Here is a 19,893-nt window from a genome sequence, read left to right on the forward strand (position 1 = left end):
ACTTTTGGTTCTTTGAGAACGATTTATACATAGCTTGGCTCCTCCTGGGTAGTATTTAAAAGCTCTGACTTTTTTTTCTTCTTTTTGCTTTTTCTTTTCTTTTTTCCTCATTTTTTTCTCTTTTTCTCTTTTTTCTTTTTTTTTCTTTCCTTTTTTCTTTTGTTTTTGTTTTTCCTTCTCTTCTCTTCTCTTCTCTTCTCTTCTCTTCTCTTCTCTTCTCTTCTCTTCTCTTCTCTTCTCTCTCTTCTCTTCTCTTCTCTTCTCTTCCTCCTTTCTCCTTTTTTGAAGGGGGGATGGGGACAGACGGACGGGGACAAGCTTTTGCAAAACTTTTCATTATCTGTGCTGTTAGAGAAAACAAGAAATCTCTTGTGCAGCATTTTTACTGCTTCCAGTAAAAACTGGAAGCTTAAAGTTAAAATCCTGCTGAATTGTTGCTTTTGTTTGTAGGAAAAGACCTGTGACGTTACAAATAGCTAGTCTGCGGCTAGCAGATGTATACAGTCCTTACTTAAAGCATGTTGATTTAATTTTAACTAGGAAACTAAACTCAGGCATGGGCTATGTTTATCCTACAAGGCATTTCATTAATCTTGTTTATCTCAACAATACTGAGGAAGTTACATTTTTTGATAGAAAAAGAAAATTGTTACAGTGAAGTTAAGAAAGCAAAACAAAACTAAATGGACTCAGTTGGTTAAATGCATTCATTGCGTTTTCTCTGTCATCTGAGTGGTCATCTCCCTTTTAGGTTTGGATCCTTCCAGAGCTCTGAACACTTGAACACCCACCATGGATGACTTTGAACGCCGCAGAGAACTCAGGAGGCAAAAGCGTGAGGAAATGCGCCTTGAAGCAGAGAGGTGAGGTAGTACGTACGGAAAATGGTGCTGGTGGCTTGACTTTTATTAGCAGGGGCTTTGAGGATTTCTGTCTTAAATTCCAAAGTATGCTGCAGCTAACCAAAGAGTTCTTGCTAAAAATGTATGCTGAATGGCTTTAGTTAATGTCATGGGAGAAGTTGGAAGTCAGTGGTGTCTGGTGCCTAAATCCCTTAGGCTGTTATAAATGCCCTGGTTTCCAGTTATTTTGTTGTATGGATGAATGTAAACAGTGAAGGTGAACTATGGCAATATGAAATTATTGATAGGAAAACTCATGCTCAAATGCTGTGTGAGTGTTTGCTGTACAGAAGGGATTTTTTTGTGTTTCTAGACACAGCTAAAATTATAGGATCTCAATTGAAAGATAAAATACCCTTGGTATATGTGGTATAGCATATCTGTGATTTGTGTGCCACTACTGTGCAATTGGTATTATCTCTGTAGTGCCTATCATTATTTATTTACAGCCACTTCACATGGACAATAAGGGCAGCATTTGCTACTGGTTATTACAGATTTACTTTGGTGCAAATGAGAACAGAACATGACATAGGTACAATAATGTCCATTTATCAGATAAGCGTGAAGATATTCAGAAAAACATTTCTTTAACCCCATTTCATATTTGTACAGTTCCATTTGCTTTAATGGAATTTCCTATTTTTTACACTGGAATAAGTAGGGAGAAAGGCTCTACTTTTGTAGTTTCTTTCTTGATATAAAGATTTGATGTAGTTTATTAACACCACAGTGATTTTTTAAAAAAAAAAAGAACAAAAACAGCGCTACAGAGCTTGGTTTTAAGCATATTTTGGTCTTATTTTTGTGTTTAGTTTTGAATATGGACTTCATTTTTGTTTCTGTTTTTTTCCCATGCACTAACAAAACTGTGGTGTTTCAGGTTTTGCATGCTGTAGAGAAAATACCTTTTTTTTTTTTTTTCCCAAGTGGTTTTAAATGGAAATCAGCAGTCAGCAGAATGCAATGCCAAATATATTTTGTATGTCTGTTCTGAGCTTTTTAATAAAGCCTTGCTTACATAGCAGGGCTCTATGATGGACACTGATGGTGCACTCCCAGGTAGAGAAGATGTAACAGCCACCTTCTTTTGAAAGGAAGTGTTGTTGCCTTGGAGAACTGGGCTCGTGAGCTCTTGTCAGGCTATAAGCTGAATTCGTGAGCTCTGGAAAGCAGCAGTGCTGCCTGCAGATAAATAAACTCACACAAAGCGTGGTGTCCAAAGAGAAATGGGGCAGTAACCTCCCTTTGCAAAACTCAGCATCGCCTGGTCAGCGACCACTCCCAAAAGGCAGAGGGGCAAATGTGCCGTGGCACTAAGAGACCTTCTTATCCCATAAAGTTCCTCTCTAGGCCTGTGGTGATGTATTTTGGTTGGACAGCATGGGAGGAATTGCAGAGCCTGTGCCAGCACAAACCTGGTCTGCTGGGTAACCAGAGATCTGCTACATCTAGCAGTATCTGGCTTGCACTTCCTATCACAGTGTTCATTTAGGCAGAAATGAGATGAAATGAAGGAAGGTTTGTGCTGTAGCCGTTGATGTGGGCACAAATGCTGGGCGCGTACACCAGCTGGAAAGAAGTCTGCTGTTTATCTGAGGAGTCAGAAACACTCAGATGTATCGCATGCTGGAGGTCTGGACTGAGGCCCATTACACTCAATGTACATTCACTCCATATGCATCCATTTTAGCAGATTTTTAACAGGGCTATATAACGAGAACACATGGTATTTATATACTTCTAGTATACTTCTACTTAAAAAACAACAACACACTTTGAAAGGAAAGGCTGAGAGTTTAAGGTTTATTGCTAATACATGTACTCAGATGCCTGCAGAGAATTCTGGGGTGTGTAGTCTGAGAGTTATTTTCTACCATGGAAAAGTGCCACTTGAACTTCTCTGTGATGCTGTTCAAACTCTTAGACAAGCGTGCTGAGATTGTGGAGTAATCTGGACACCAGTGATGTGGTGGGACCAGCTTGTGGATGCAATGACAGCTGCAGGAGTTTGGGGGTAATGGGGTCTGCCCTCGCTGTCCTAGAAACAGAAATACAGTACTTCCAGTCACTGTGTAACACACAGGTTGGGCTGTCCCTGTTCATGCACAGAGAAAACAGAGCTCTAGGGAGACAAAAGCTGCAACCAGCAGTGCAGTGGTAGCCTTTGAAGGAGCTGTCCCCGGGGAGCCCTGAGGGTTGATGGCTCTGCCTCGCTGCGTGATCGGGAAGTCAAGTGCTTGAGCAAGAGAGTGATGGCCTCTGAGGTGGGAAACAGCCCCAGCCCACCCATGCATCCTTTTGGGAAGTGTTTTTGCGATGCCTAAGGCAGCTCTGCCTTTTTTTTTTTTTTTTTTTTTTGTGGTAACCTTTGTGGAGGGGATGAAATTGATGCAAGCCTGGCTGGAGGAGAAGGGCTTGGGCCTGTTTCCCCATTTTCTGCTCAGTTGCTGCAGAAGCACTCTGCCCTTTCCCACACATTTGAAGACTCTTAGCAATAAATTGCTGTATGCTAAATCTTGCTGCTCTCCCTCTGCTGCTGCCAACTTCAAGCATTCAAGTATCATGAGTCAGACCCCTTGAAAGTCACAAGACTGCTTTAAAAATCTTGAGATCTTAAAAATAATTTAGTCTGGCCTTTTATTTTGGGTTTGCCGTAGCAATAAGAGAGCCTGATAATAACAGAGCCTGATTCTCAAGTTTGGATGTGACTCTTGGAGCTGGGGCTTCACGAAACCCACCCCAGCAGGGGCAAGGCCAGGGAGGAGCTGAGCATTGGTTCTGCCTGCATAGCAAATCGAGCCAAGGACAGCAGGATTTAGTCAGTTATTAGCAAATGGATGTGTAAAACTGGATTATTTTTGGTGAAATCACATCTTAGGGATTTGGACATCACTTTCACTTTAAAAAATATGTCTACAACAATTTTGTGTAAATGTCTTTTCTCCTACTTTAAACCACAGCAATCTACTTGCCAGACCTCCCTAGGTCTGAAGGCTTTCAGGTGTTTGATCAGGTGAACAGTGAGTTCCTGGAGAGCAGCATGGGGGCTGAAGGTACACCGTTTGCTCTGAGCATTGGTACCTGCTGCACAGGGCATTTCCCTGCACGTCCCCTCAGTGTATGGCTGTACGTAGCCTTTCCACGAGGAAGCTGCGATCGTCAGCATTTCTGCAGGGAGATGGACAGACGGGTGGTTATGTGTAGGCTGTAGCGTATTTCCTAGGTCTCCCAGAAACTGTTTAGGCTTCTTGGAGTCAAACAGTAAACCCAGAAGTGAAAACAGCCATATCCAACAGCACTATTTGTAACTCGGCCAGCCGCAGTGACGCATTTTGCCATTTCCTGGGTTAAAGGCACATGGAGAGTTTATCTTCTCAGCCTGACATCCACGCCCAAGAGAGATCAAGGGGTGAGGATGGCTTATAGCATGCATGGACTCATGGGCTCATGCTTGTGAGGGGGTGACTTGACACTGTTTTGTCTTCCCCAGAGGCTGCGTGAGGCCTAGTCAGGGTCCATGTACCATCAGCACCCCAGGTGTCCACCATGCTAGAGCCACTGACACCCATCCATTGACATCTGATTTCTGGAGATGCTTAGGGCAAGTCCAGTCCATGAGGGCTGATGGTAGGCTTTGTTGTTGCTGTTGCTCCCCATTGGAAAGCTGGTGAAAACAATGCTTTGTTGTGGTGTGTAGCCCTGGCACTCTGGGTTGAGTGCTTAGGAGTGATCCTGAGGAAGCTGCCTTTTTCTTTTAAAGATCAGCAGAGTGGTTCACCCTTGGCACATGCTTTGGCTAGTAGTTCATACCATAGCAGCTCAGTTATAAATGGCTACCAACTCAGAAAGCTAGTGTTTCATCAGCATTTCACACTCTTACCATTTCAAGGTATCCTACATGTTCTGGATTCTCCCCCACAGGCCTGCCATACCCACCCAGAAACTTTTTCCAGCTGGAATTTTTTGGATTTTATATTTGCCTGGGATCTCTGGAGGCCTATCAGCTGGTTTGGAGTAGCTACACACACCTGTCTAGGGGGCATGTGTCCAACAGTGGGCACAGGTCTTGCCCACAGGGTGTCAGGTTTATGGCATGTACTCGGGCTGGCAGGGCCCCAGCAGCTCTTGTACCTCCTGGATGAACAAGACTTTCCAGACACAGACTGGAAAGCCCAGGACAAAGCATGTCAGTGTTAACTGTTCCAGTCTGCTAGCATTTTACTTGTGGGTTGTACTACACAGGTGCAAGGGCAGGGGAAATCAGACCCTGCCAGCTGTTTGGGTGACGGGGTGTGCTACATCTCTGGAACTGCTGTGGGGGGGAGCTGAGGCTTCATCCTGCTCCTTGGTGGCTGAGGGAGACCTGTGCATGGGCCTGAGCTGGCTGAAGCTTACCATTGCTTTCAGTGGGCTTTGAATTAACCCCTACCTGAGATATTCTAGCCAGATGACTTATGAGACAGTCTCAGTGGCAGCCTTGAAGGAGCTGGATGAACACTTCGCCCTCCCAGCCAAAGGGTACATACCATGCTGGAATATCAGGGCTGTCACAGAAATGGTTTGCATTTGATGAGAAAAATCACATCTGTATCTAAAGCACAATGGGCTGATTTCTTTCAACAAATACTACTTGCTGCTTTGTGTTTCTTCCTGTGCAATAAAAGATGTTCTCTGGCCATTGGTCTTTGTCATTTGGATGATGTTGTAGCTGACACTGGAAGAATTCAGCCTAGGATTGGGTGGAGTGTGCATGTGTGTGTGCACACCCACAGTGAAGCATTGATATGAAACACTTCTTGAAGTGGCAGAAGACCTCCCTCCATGACTTCAGCAAGATTGAGAGCAAAAATTGGCCCCTTTAACTCTTTAAAGAATAGCTCTAAGGTTAACCTCCTTAGCACATAAGCCGTGGTTTTACAATTGTCTGACTTGCCAGTGCCCCAGCAATGTATTTTCACCTTTCTGTGGTGTCAGGGCTCTTTTAAAAATTATACTAGCAAGCCAATCCAGTTTGCTTCATTTCTATACCATCACTGCTGCAGACTTTGGGGAGGTGTCAGAGTCAGTGCCAGACATTGAATCTGAATCACAATTTTGCTCTGCATAATGTTCATCCCCAAGGGGTTGCAGGTCATTTCACAGGGAAGGCGAGATATGGGTCATCCTGTTGTAGAAATACAGTAGAGAGAAATGGTTATCTAGCAGCAAGTCATGAGTCATTAAAAAGGCTCTCTAAAACCACCCCATTACTTTGTGGGCTGTGTAGGATCTCCTGACAAAAGCTATAGCTGTCCTGACTAGAGGACTCATCTCCTTGCAGACCAATAATTAAACATATACTAAAAGGGACAGACTCAAGTGTCTTCTACATTTATACTGTAAATAATAGCATTTTAGCATTAATTACTAAAGGCAGTAGTTAAGGTTTTTTTTTTTTTGTTTGTTTGTTTTTTAATATTTAACAGTTAAATCACAAACTCTCTCCAGCTTATCATTTGAACGGTTTCATGAGGTAGTGTGGTTCAAGTTTGTAGTCATAGGTTAGGAAATGTTTGTAAAAATAACCTAGCTTTCAGACTGGGGATGGAGGCAGCCTGCAGCAGGCTGAAAACCTTCCTGGGGTGTTCAATGCAACTTCAGTTAAAAGAGGGCACATGGTGGTTAATACCAAAACATATATTGGCACAACTGAAAGAGAAGTCAACTGAATTTAACTCCAGACATGTGAAGGTATGTACAGAACCATGAAGGCATCTAACATGCCTTTTACTTGTGTGAGTGCTCATGCTGAGAATCGTGTAGCTCAGGTAAGCATACCGATGGCTGATTCTACAAGTTAAGAATGTGAAGCCTGCAGGATCAGACAGACTATGTCCTTGCCGAACTTAATGAGAAGTGTGTTGCTCATCTGGACAGGTAAAAAAGGAGATATTTGCTACCATGCTGTCTTCATATGGCTGCAGAGCAAGGAAGGGTCATCCTTGTCAGCCACAAAGTGGCCAATTTCTATTCTCCTGTCCAAGAGAGCTTAGGTGAGGATAAGTGTGTATTAATATTAGATCAACATCAAATGACCACAAACAGCTTTTCAAACTGTTTTTTATTCCTGAAATTACCTCTGAGATAGAGTGTACATCATTGACAAATGGTAAACAGTGTTAAAATGTTAAAAATAAACAGACAGTTCCTTTTTATTTATCACCTACTTTTTAAAACACTAGGAGTTGCCCATGACTTGTTCCTGAATGTCTGGTTCCATTTTTATTAACAGCTTTCAGAGATTGCGCTTCAGTTCAGGCTTGTGTAACTGAATGACGATTATGATCTTAATACCTTGTAATTCGTTGTAAGTTTTCAAGGAGTGTGTGTTTAAGCATATGAAAGCTGACTTCATATGCTTAACAAAGAGTTTCCCAATGTTCATGACTTATTTCAGAATAATACTTTCAAAAATGTCATCCTCTGTCCTCCTGAGTACTGTGCTCTTGTCTAGTCCAGTCCTCTTTTGGTACTAAAACACAAGATACAGAGGCTTTCTCTCTCTTTGTTCTCTTTATATATCCTGAAGTTTCAAGTTCAAGGGTATCTGCTTGTCTTTCCATGAAATGCCTTCTGGAAAATGTGAGACATGACATCTTCTGCCCAGGAATTAAACATTAAAAATAATAATAATTTAAAAAATGATTAGAAGTGCATGAGGGTTGAGAACAAATTGAGGCAAAGTACTCCAGCTGTTAATCTGTTTTCTGAGCTACTTTGAATTTCAGGACTGGTGGGAAATATTTGGATTGTCTAGGTGAGTTTGACCCCGCACGTTACATTGATCACTATTCTTAGAGTTTGTTCTTAACCCAGGCAAAAAAACATGATTCAGTGCCTCCTTAAAGACTGCCATACCGCTATCATTCTCAACTGAGGGTGGATACTAGACAAATCTGTGCTATTCTAGCATTTCAGATGCCCTGGAGGTAGTAACCAAACATAGGCGAACATGAGTAGTGTCCTACAGCTTTTTTTTTTTTTTTTAACAGTTATTGTGCATTTTGAAGATAATATTTTCTTTAAATGTCCTGATGGAGAAATGTTTTATAAAAGAAGCTTTGTTCTTCCAAATAGCCAGACATGCAAAATATAAATTTTACTGAGCTAACCGCACTGTAGTTCCTAGCAGACAACAAAACAGGCTTCTTAGTATTTCAGATATTTATCTCACATGTATGTTAAGATTATTCTGTAATTTCTGTACTACACTTACCATACCAGCTAGGCTTTTAGGAGAGTCCAAATCTAGCACCCAGACAGCTGGCAAAATGCCATGTCTTTCACCTCTTTCAGCAAAGTGGAAGGTTTGCTTTGGAAGCACCAAGGAGTGTTAGAAATTCCTGGGTGAAAAGCCCCTCTCCCCAGCATATAGCCAGCTAACCCACCTACCCCAAAGGGAAGTCTACCTTTCTGTTTCCTGCTGTATTTTTATTAACTTTAATTAGACTGAAGCCTTTGATGAACTGGATCTTATTTAAATCTTATTTAAATGGCTACTAAATACAGACATTGAGGTGCAGCTTTTGCTGCTTGTAATTGAAAATTTTAGCGTGCATATTTAAAAGTGTACCATTTGAGGTGCAGGACCTTAAGGTATTGTATCATGGTTTTAAGAATTACTGATGCATAGGCACTGCACAAAGAAAAACATGAAAGTGAAAGAATGGGGCCTGTGTAGTACAAGCATGTCAGTGGCTGTCCTGTCACATTTACGTGAAAAATAACATCTCTTTAATATCTTATGTGCAAATTGGCAGTATGCAGTCAATTAAGCTAGGATAGCCTCCAGCATTCTTGTGGCTGCCCATCTGCCATTGTATCTTCAAACAGTGTAAATTGTATCTACCTTCAGAATTGGCTCATACCAAAATACTCAAAATGCAAAAAGCCACATTAACTCAACATTGGCCAAAGGTTTGTGAAGGCACAGAGCCTTTGAACTTCCTGTACCAGCCACAGCTGAGCCGGGTGGTGCCTTTGACTACAAGTATCTATGTCCTTTGGAGGCAGGCATGGCACCTCAGGTCCCCTGGCATCATTTTCTGTCCTTTGGCAAGGAACGCATCAGCCCTTCATGTAGGTTACACTCTGTGAAAGCTCAGTTAACTCAGTATGGCAGGGACAAAGACCACTGTCCTAAGACAATCCAGAATAAAGAAGGTTGGATTCTTGGTCCTTGGGTCTACTTTTATCAGATGCTTTCTTAGGTGGGTCAGTCCCCCATCTTCGTTGATCTAGACAGACAGTTCTAGTAGGCAAATGAACCTGCAAGAACCATTGATTGTTCTATGGTTCATTGATGGTTCATGCTTGTTAGATTCCTAGGTCACTCTCCCTTCATAAATAAAAACAATTGATCTGTATTTCTTTCTAGACAGTAAGCATTAGAGCTCTCAGCTGCATGGTCACTTCCCACATGCTGATGGCCACAACTAGCACAAGAGGCAGAGCTGATTTATTTCATTGTATTAAGACATGCCAGGCCATAGGATTGTGCATACATCATTGCACAAATGTATATGCTTATAAACAAGTTGGCTGAAAATCCTGCACCAACCCTTCTTCTCTTGATTGAAAAAAAAGGCCTTATTACTACTAATAATCCGCAACAATTTTTGTTTAAAGAAAAGCAAAAAGAGTACTGTGTTGTTTCCATAACAAAAGAAGATGACAGTTCAATATCCTTGTATCTCAAAAAGTATTTTCAGGGAAATACATTGTGCACTGATGTATTCACCCGTAATAATATGTCCTATAGCCTGCATGTGCTTCTTGCAAGCAGCTCATGGCATACACTGTGGTGGTGCAGCCTGCCCATTGATGGGCCACATTGGGCCCTGAAGCTTTTCACGTGGAGGGTTATGAAGTGCTGCTCTGATGGCTGGTTACTTTTCCCAGCCCCTGCCATGCAGGCTGGTGCAGCTCTCCCTGCTGCTGCCAAAGAGGGAAGGTGGGAGCAAAGTGAGCGGAGATGTCCCACGCTGCCTCCCTGCTGCAGCACCTGCACCCTGGCCCCAGAGGCTGAGCACCACCTGTGGGTGCTGGGGCTGGGGATGACTGGGGCTGGGAGTCCTGAGCCCAGGTGCCAAGGTGCATGTGGTGACATGACATTGCATCTACAAGAGGTGTGGAGTACAGGCTGCTGTAGAAAGGAGAACACCAGAGTTAATTTGCTCCTTTGCTCTAAGCAGAAGAGAGCAACTGAAAATCATTCTCTAAGACTTAAAATTTCCGGACTTGGATGCAAATGATCTCTTAGCTGTTACATTGCAATGTCTTCTTTTTAGTGAATAAGGATGTCATTACACTTGTTGCTTTATTGTTTCACTATTGTTCAGGAGATACTGGGCTCAGAAAGATAAAAGTTAGGCACAAAAGAAATTGTAGTTACTACCCGACTATGAGACTCTTTCAAGAGTGACATGAAAATGAGTTTAGCCAGTGGGTTTCTAGGAGCATCTGCTTCTCAGTGTAAGTTTGCATTTTTATTTATGTCTTTATGATCTAATATCTGAAATTAAACCAGGTAATTAGAAGATTAGATTTCCCCTTAAAAATCTGAGGCCAATTTGTTTGTAGGGATAATAGATTAAATGAAGTCAAATGCTAACCAGTTTTACACACGAATAAGCACAGTGTGTAAACACTATTAAATTGCTGGCAGCCTGGATGAAGTTACCTTTTTACAGTTCAGTTCAAAGAACTATAGAGGAAAAATGTAATTTGCAAATGAAACTCCAAACTGATTTCAACTTGCAGAAGCATCTCATTTGGTCAATTAGATCCTGCATTTTTGGCTTTGTGCTGTCAAACAAAGCTTTAATTACTGAGGATAAATGTTTATTGGCAGCTTTATTTCTCTCATGATAACTTACTTATTAGCTTGCACTCAACAAAGATATTCCTTCTTACCATCAGATTGTCCTTGTGTGATCAAGGTCTTTCATGAGACATCAGGTGGATGTGCTTCTTCGACAACTTAATTCATCACCACATAGCTCAAGAAATATTCCTGCCCAGAAATAAGGTTGGAGGGAGGGCAACTGCTCCTTAAAAAAGAAGTCCAGTGACAGCGCAGTCCCTATGGATGCTGGCATGCAGCATGACCAGAGGGCTGGTTGATAGAAGTGATACAGCTACAGATGAGAAAGACCAGTAGCTGTGTCAGTCTTGTGGTTGGGTCCTTCTCTTCCTGGGGAGCAGTGAGGGTGATGGGAAGTGGAAAAGTAAGCAGGATGCTTTTCTTGTCGTTTATTGGGAAGTATAAACCAATGGGTAATGTATTTGGCAGTTAAAGGTCAGTCTCATCTTGGTTGACATTAAGAAAATATAAATAGATGTTGTTTTTCTCTCCTTTATGTCAAAGCCTGTTGGTTGGACTACATAAACTTGCATATTAATAGCCTTGTTGGATAGGACTTTGTTAGATAGTCTGTTGAAAAATGGCCAGCAAGTTTGACATAGAAAATCGAAGGAAGGCTGTCACTCAACATCTAGTTGGGTCTGTCTTTTTGTTTAAAAGAAACAAACAAACAAAAAGCTGTCTTTATCCTATTCTTTTACCTGACATTTGCTGAAAACATGCTTCAGTTTTCTTTAAGGTAGCTCTTAACCTGTTTTCAAGGGAGACAAAATCTAAAAGCCAACACTAAGAACTGCTCTAGGAAGAGGTTATCTTCTAGGCAGACCATATTCTTCTTGTGCTGGGGCCATAAGAACAGTGTTGAAAAATTGGTACTGAAAAGAAGGGCTTCTTCAGTGATTTTAAGTGAATCCTTCATACTAGTACTTTCTTCTTCCACCAGCATGAGACAGCATCTTGTCTACTGGCGTTTAAACTGGTTCACTCAAACAAGTGCTTCCTTCTTTGTTAGCTCTCTTTGTATGACACAAACCTGATGCAAATCGTGGTAAAATTTGAAGTCAATTGAATGCACACAGTGGAAAGTAACCAAATTACTGTGGCTGAAGCTACCACTTGTCAGCTGAGCCTCTTGAAATGGAGGTATCTTACTGTGAAACAGTGAGGAAGGGTAAGCCTATTTATGTTTAGACTGCGAGGTTTGCATAGATTTAATTCACTTGAGGTAAATGTCTGCAACTTCTATGTACACACAAGGCTTTTGTGACTGAGGTAAGGTGCATTGGTGTTGGACTGCCTGATAAGGAACTTGTGTTGATCTTCAGTGCTGGCATTTTCCATGCAAATCTGTCTTCTCTTACAGCTGCTTGTGTCTGCTGTTAATGTGGATCTGCAGAGAGATGGGAGGCACAGGTCATGGACAGGGAATCTCAGAGGTTGACCTTGCCATACCTTCGTGTTACCATGTTGTTTGAGGTCAGGTGTAGATCATGGGAAGGCTGGTATTAGATAGGTGAATCAGGTGTCATGCACATCCACTGACTGCTGCTGACCACGTGTCAAGAAAAAGGGAGCTCTGAGACATTCAGCAAGCCACTGTGGAGTCAGCAAGTGGCTACAGCTATTCCTGGTCTTGGCAGCAGGCATCCTGCAATAGCTTGGAGTGTTACTGCTAGCTGTTTCAGAGGGGTATCCTGCAAAGATGTAGACAGACTAGAAAGAAAAATCTGAGCAATTTCACTTTTAAAGTGAGAAAAGCACTGCAGGAGTATCTAAGAACATATACACCTGCTTGTTCACAAGACATATAGCTTCTTACCACAAAAGGTTTTCCTACGCGTAATAGCTAAATTCTTAGAAATATATATATATATATATATATTTTTTAATGGAAGAAGGAATGGTTTTCTTGAGCAAAATCTTGACTTCAGTTAGTAGATAGTGCAAGGTGGTTTCATTTATAAAATTGCCAGCTGTCTAGTGATGAGGAGAAAATCAGATGCTCTATTTATCAATCTTGGGTATTTCTGAAAGGCGTTATTATAACACACTGGTGAGAATGATACAGGGATGAAGCTAGCCCCAGAGCAGAATGGCTTCTTAATATAAAGGATAAGCGTTTTTCCATCTATATTTTTTGAACAGAGAAAGGAAGGAGGTGGTATAAACGGCTTTCAGTGAAATGGAACTTTGGTGGAAAAACAAAACAAACCTCATAAACCAGGCCACTGTCCAGTGGCCTTTATGCAAATTCAAAAATGTTTTCAGCAAAAACTAGCTATCAGATTTTCACAAAAAGTCTTACACTTGTGAAGTCAACAACCACAAAACACTGTCTTGACCCTTCCCACTTATTGCTTATCCTCTTGTGAGAAGACCATAGCACAAGACTTGAGAGGAAATCCCTTCCGATCATCTGTATGTCAATACTGTTTGTCCTTATGGCTCCGCATGAGATGATTTGTATGGCACATCATGCAGTCCCTTGAGATGTAGTTCTCAACACCCAGTCTAGTTTTCTCTGCAGAAAAAAAAAAGACTGGACTGGAAGGAAAAAAGTTGTGAGCATTTTTACAGGTAAAATGGCTGAACAGGTATTTTCAGAAGGGTATGGAGTCCCCAGGAACAGCATTGCTTCCTGCACCTGCTAAGCTGAACAGGACTTGCTGCGTTTCAAGTTCATTGTCAGCCCATACAAAATGAGAAGCTTTTTTAGGCACTGTTACTCAGAACATTCCCGAGATTCTCCAGCTGGCTATTATTGCACTGTCTTAATAAGGCAGCGCAATAGCCACAGAGGACAAGGAGATGGCTTTTCTAAACACTGGCTACACATGGATTCCTTTTATGGTCCAGCTTGTGCAGTGGGGTATTCCACTGAAGGTCAGCGACATGGATAACAAAGTGCTTCCCACTGCAGCTTGCTTTCTGAGTGCGGGCATCATGTGTCTGGTGCCACATGTACAGCCCGCTCCAAGGAAGAGAAAGAAATAGCTGGGTAGGGAAATGTAGAAAGAGGGCAAAAAGAGCATGGGGCGCTGTGCTCACCGTGGCTGCAGGATGTAAATGTGAATGCCACGTGTAGAATGCATGCGTTTATGCTGGGCTGATATTCTGTTAAAAAACAAACAAACAAACAAACAAACAAAAAAAACCCTGAGAAACTTCTCAGTAGGGTTTCAGGGTTCAGGTCATCCCGTAGCAATACCGAGGGCAAATTTTCATGTCATGCCCATGAATTCGGCTTTTCATTCTTGCAAAAAAATGGGATAGCGTGCTAATGACCTTTTCAAACCAGTGAGTTATGATGGCTGGAGGGGTTGTCTGTACTGGAATGTCACTAGATGAATTTGTTTAAGCAAAAGGGTTTTTTAAAGTTTTTCCCCCCCTCTCTCTCTATACAAGCTAGTGAGTGTTTACCTTCATTAGCATGTAATCATCCTCTTACACTGGAGGGCTGAATAAGTTCCTTCAGGGCTATCGTCTTATTTCTTACCAAAATATTTCAGGGAATGAGTGAGTCATTTCAATAGTTCTAATGAGAATGAATATATTGCTCATTAATTTAATATGAGAAAAACCCCACTAAGTAATGAAAATCTCATCATGTTTTGTTAGGCCTGAATGTATGTACAGGATATACATAAATTGAATGAAGAAAATATATCTTCAAGGCACATCAGAAATGTTTAGGCATATTCAATAGGTCCATAATCTAATTTTTCTTTTACTGATTATTGTCAGATGGACTAATACAGTACCTAATAAACCATGAAGACAATGAAAGACTTTAATTGTGTCACCAGCTCTGACACTGAGAAAGAAGAAGCACTTGAAGGTGTTGTTTTGGTGACTCACATCTCAAAAGTCTAACTTTCTTCATCTGTTTCACTGTTGTTTCACTGGCTCCATCCATATTTCACCTATTGTGTGCACATCATATTTACAATAAGATCCGGATGTACTGACTTTGATATCATTATAGGTCATGCATGTTTGTGGTTATGCTGGCTTTGGAGGGAACGTGACTTCTCAGCCCGTTGGCTGTATGGTTTTGCTGGATGCAATATTACCTTGCTTTGAGGACATAACGGCATAAATGCACAGCATTGGAGCAAAGATCACTAGACATGCAGTTTGGTTAACAAAATCTTTTAAACCCTTGTCAATGCCTGCCGATAACAGAATTCTGAAAGAGAAACAATTAAAGAATATGCTTTAAGGCAGGAAAGAGCTAGGAGGAAAGGGTTGGCCCTCACTTAAACTCAGAGGACCCATTTAGTAGGCTGCGTAATACCTTCATAGCTGTTCCATGTTATGTGTCATTCAATATTTTAAAACTGGCTATCATTCTTTTCAGTCTGAATCCTGTTTTCAGTGGCTGTGTGTGCTTAGCAATTAGTCTGGATTTAAGGAGTTGGTATAACTGAGAGCAGAGATCATTTGTCCTGTCCTTATTATACTGCTGGAAGAAAATATTGGTAAGATGTCTTGGTGACTAGGAATGACTTTTCCGTCACCAACCCATCTTCCGTTATTTATTGGTTGTTCTTTCCTCTTGGGGAAGAACTTGGGCTGTACCCTGTCATCAGTTTCTAAGCCAAATTCTTTATGGAAGTCAATAGGGAGTCCTGCGCAAAGGGAAATGACATAATGTTGCCCTTTAGTCCTACCTACCGAGAAGCAGACTTGGGAAACATGCACATTTTCCTAATTACCAAGCACTGAATTTACAGCATGTGTTCATTTTCTATCGACATCCGGCAGCTACCCAACATATTGTAAATTGGGCCATTTGTATTCAAGACAATTGTTTTTAATAAAAATATTCTGAATGTTGTCTTTATTTGGATTACGTATGGTAAATATTGAGGTCTTCACTGCTCTGAGGTACAGAATATGCCATTTTTATGAGAGACATTGACTGTTTGCTAAAATGTCTTCTTGTCCTACTGGAGTACATAAATAGTTAGTAGGCTGCCACCTTTTGCCCCAGCAGTAACTGCATTTTACTAGAGATATGCATCTCTGTAATTTGCAATGCACTTTTCATATGAAAGATGCTTCTGTGAATGTAAACTATTATCATCTGAGCTGTCAGCTTTTACAGGAGATGAGTTGCAGGCTGTGTACTTGATGGCCTACTTTTACGGTGTCTTCAAGTTGCTCCTCTGCAGGGCAGGATAAACAGAGTTGCAGAACGGCTTTAAAATGAAGACTTTTAAAATAGGATAATCTGTTTGCTAGTTAGAATTCAGACTCTTTAAACCTGAAGTGCTTAAGTAGATGAAGGAAGTCTGTAAGCGTAAGGTATAAACACGGAGAAAGTTGGCCAGAGGGCACTGCTTCAAAGGTTGCTAGAGGTGATTCCTTTTGTTGGAAAGAGTAAAGAAAGACATTATATTTTCATTATATTTTTTTTTTACTCCTTCCCTTTAGCACTGGACTGCCTCTGTTATGGTATACGTTGTTTGTACACCCCTCCTAAGAAGAGCAACTGAGATCGTGTCTTTTTTTTTTTTAATGCTAAATATGTATATATCTCTTTTTCACCCAGGTAACATGGTAGTGCTGTTCCTTTAGCTTTGCTGATAGGGAACTGAAAGAGACTCATTGGCACAGCCAAAAACCTAGCAGATGGGATGGATGAATCCTCTCTTCTTGCCTGTTTACTTATTAGATTTTTCTTCAAGCTGCAGAATTTGGAGAATGATGTTGAAATCACCAGTCCCAGAGTTTTCACCACCGTCATTTTGGTACTGGCCATTTTAGAAGGGATAGTCATGAAAAATCATCTTTCATGGCAGGCAGTGAGACTCCACCTCCACAAGTGTTGAGGTCTTCAGATTGCAGGTTGGCCTGCCTCTGTTGTTTACATTTAAGAAAAACTCCTTGTACATTTTGTTGCACAAAAAATTGGATGTGAAGCCTTCATTCATCTCTGCCACTCACTCACTGTTGACTCTTGGAGATGTTTCAGTGCATGTGCTGGTGATTTCTCAGGCAAGGGAGGATGACCAGGCTGACAGCCTGATAATGCTGGACTTGGTCACTGTTGGGTGCCTGGCACTGAGGTGGCATCAGCTGCTTTGCACAGCCTGCAGGGAGTTTGCGGGGCTGCCATGTTCTTAATCTGCTAAATACTTACAGAAGCTGGAGAGGAGCAACAGCACCTCGCTGTAGCCCTTTTCCACTGGATTTTGTGGATTTCCACCTGGTATAGCTTTTGTTTAAGGGTAGACTGAAGTGTCTTTCAGGTGCCTGTGCAAGCTTTAGAGGCACAGCTTGAATGGTCAGTAGACAGGGCACTTTAACACATTGCTGAGTGTCTGTGTGAGAGAAGGACGTGGAAGACATCTGGAGACTTGTTCTGGCCAAAACTAACAAACATGATGCTTATTTTTGGGGAAAGCAATCAGAAAATAGGGCAGGAATCATACCAGACCCTTTGACTGAAAGTACTTTTCTGCCATTCGTGAACTGGTTTCACCATCTGGGATAGCAGCTATGGCCACATCAGATTATTATTTTTTCCCTGTTTTTTCTTACTCTTTTTTTTTTTTTTTTTCGTTAAACCAGAGCCATGTCCCTGTTTCTTGTAAATGTGCCTTTGTCATCACGGGTTTAGGCTGTCATAACACATTTTACCTCAAGCTCCATCTTTAATCACTTAGTGGCAGACCTGGGAATAGAAGCCACATCTTAGCCACAGGACCGCATCGTCTCACTGAGGCAGAGAACAGCTGCAAGCTTTCTTACAGAGCAGCCTGGTCTGCAGTTTGCCTGCAAGCTGTATTTCGGGCATCCGTAAACTGGGTCAAACACAACCTCACCTTTTAATAAAGAGCAATGCAAGTCTCAAAAGATACAGGACTGCTTGTGATCTTGTTTATGCAGAGGAAGGGAACGTGTACATTTAGTGAGCATTGCGAACAGATAATAGATTAAGACTTTCAGGAAAAAAATAAGTCACTTATGTAATTCAACTCTCTTTGCTAGACTTCCTCCTTCCTAGCCGCACTCCCCATTATTTATCAATTAAATATGCTAGGAATAGTGAGCTGCTGGCCACAGAGTTGGGGAGGGGGTGAAATAATGGTTATTATCCCGTTCCAAAAGCCATAATGCTGGATACCAGAAAGAATGAGAGTCAGATGTAGATGATGCTGTTGAGTTGCCATTGGTAGAACAGAATGTACTGTACTATCCAGCCATGGTCGCTGCTTTGTCTAAAACCATATACTATGACTGAAATGTGGATGTCAGTCTGTAGCACGTGTGTGGTTTATAGGCTTCTCGTTATGTCGCTAAACTGTGTGCAATAGATTAAACTGCCATTAAAATTCCATGTCTCAAAACAGTTTATTTTGCTGTGCTAACTCTCCTCTGCTTCCACAGAGAGTTATATGCAAGTGAAGACTCTTATCATTCAGGCAGAGGTTCCTGTTTGTTATTCCTTCTGTGGACAAAATTCTTACTGGTTTACCCTTAAAAAAAAAGGGGGGGGGGGGCGGGGGCGGATTTTGGTGTCTGGGAGCTAGCAAAGAGTACTGAAAACTGGAAAAGCTATTCCAAACCCTTTTTTACAAATGGAATTGGTGAGGAGGGAAGGAGGGAAAGTTCTACATTTCCTGCAAGGCAACAATGAGCAGCCCTAGTTTTCTCCAGATGGAGAAAACTCTCTGAAGTGGTAAATTGTTCCATGAAGAAATAAGGGTAGAGGCCTTGCATACTGATACTGAGCTGCGAACAGCATGTCCTGAGAGAGCTGGGGAACAGGGCAAATTGCTCTCTGTTTCATGGGGGGGGAGACAGGGTCGATGTTATCGCCGTGAAACATGTGCTGCTGCAACATGAATCACTTTGCTGCTTGGGTTCTCCCTGTGTTAGTTAAGTCATCCTTAGCAACCCCTCTTTGTGCTATGCTTCAAACCAGTGGTGTTTCAGTACTATCTGGAGTCACAGATTAGAAACCAGCACCAAAGTTTTGAACTGAATATGAACTCAAAATTAATTTGAGCTGTTATTCTTTTCTTGAAATGAAACTCAGTCCAAAACATTACTTTAAAAGTCTCCCTTTAATTCAAATATTAACTTGAATTGAAGGAGCCTGACCCAAGCCAAACAAAACCTGAGCTTACAAATATACATCTCTCGAAACTATACCACAAAGTCCTTTACGTATAGACAGTGAAAAGAAAGGCCTCTGGTCCGAAATTCTTGTAGTCTAATGGGGTCTAATACCATGGGGTATCTCTGCAAAGTCTCCCATGGATTTCAACAGTATATTCCCAAATAAATTGCTTTTTAAAATTTGCTTTGCCTCATTGGAAGCTGAAGGCAACGAAGACAGTAGTATTATATGTGGGCGACTACTGGGAGCGATTAGCCCCTCTTTCTTTCAAGCTCTGCATGTCATCCCTATCTGTCCTTTCCTCTCTGTTCCCCTTCTGTTCTGAATGTGAAATGCCTCAAAGCTGAGGTCGAAGCTTGTCATATGAGCCAAAAACTGCTTACTTGCATAGATGTCTTCAGAAGATGTGTGGGGCTTTGGGTTCCAGTTTCTTTTAAATTTAAACAAGTTCTGCATATTTCTTAGTCCCTCCAAAAGACCAAAAAAAAAAAAAAAAAAAAGAAGACTTGGAGAGGGAATAAGCTTTTAAAGATTCTCCTGTCTGATGGGTTCCTGGCAAACCCTCCTCATGTCACTCTGTCCTGTGTGGTTTCCCAGGTGCAGGATTGTGCTTGTGGCACCTGGTTGGTGTGGGGGCCGCAGCACGGTCTCCTCCTGGCTTGTCCCAGGTACAAACTGCACCGGGCTTGTGCTGTGCAGGAGCCCTGGGCACCCACGGAGGTGCTGAGCAACTTGCATGCTCGTTATTTCAGCCCAGCACCTCGCCTTGCTGGCTTTCATGACAATGCGTATTTGGCTTGTGATAAATACCAAGGTTTTTTCCCTTCCCTCCCTCTAGTATTTAATGGTCAATTGTCAGCATCCAGGAAAGCTGTGTTTAGACTGCATTGGAAACAGGTACCAATACGGCTAGCTGACGCAAGAGTAGTATATTTTCCATTTTAATAGTT

The 19,893-nt window shown here is 41.7% G+C and overlaps 1 protein-coding gene across 36 annotated transcripts in view; it reads left to right on the plus strand.

Moving 5' to 3' along the window:
• Positions 1 to 19,893, plus strand: part of CALD1 (caldesmon 1) — a 194,192-nt gene that overhangs the window by 98,453 nt on the left and 75,846 nt on the right. For all 36 annotated transcript variants that reach the window (XM_035550717.2, XM_035550746.2, XM_035550721.2 and 33 more), the window contains one exon: positions 752 to 863. In XM_035550717.2, coding sequence (XP_035406610.1) covers positions 793 to 863 — 71 coding nt within the window. In that variant the 5' untranslated portion in view covers positions 752 to 792. The remainder of the gene's footprint in view (positions 1 to 751; positions 864 to 19,893) is intronic.

Source organism: Cygnus atratus, chromosome 1, assembly GCF_013377495.2.
Source record: "Cygnus atratus isolate AKBS03 ecotype Queensland, Australia chromosome 1, CAtr_DNAZoo_HiC_assembly, whole genome shotgun sequence".
NCBI lineage: Eukaryota > Metazoa > Chordata > Aves > Anseriformes > Anatidae > Cygnus > Cygnus atratus.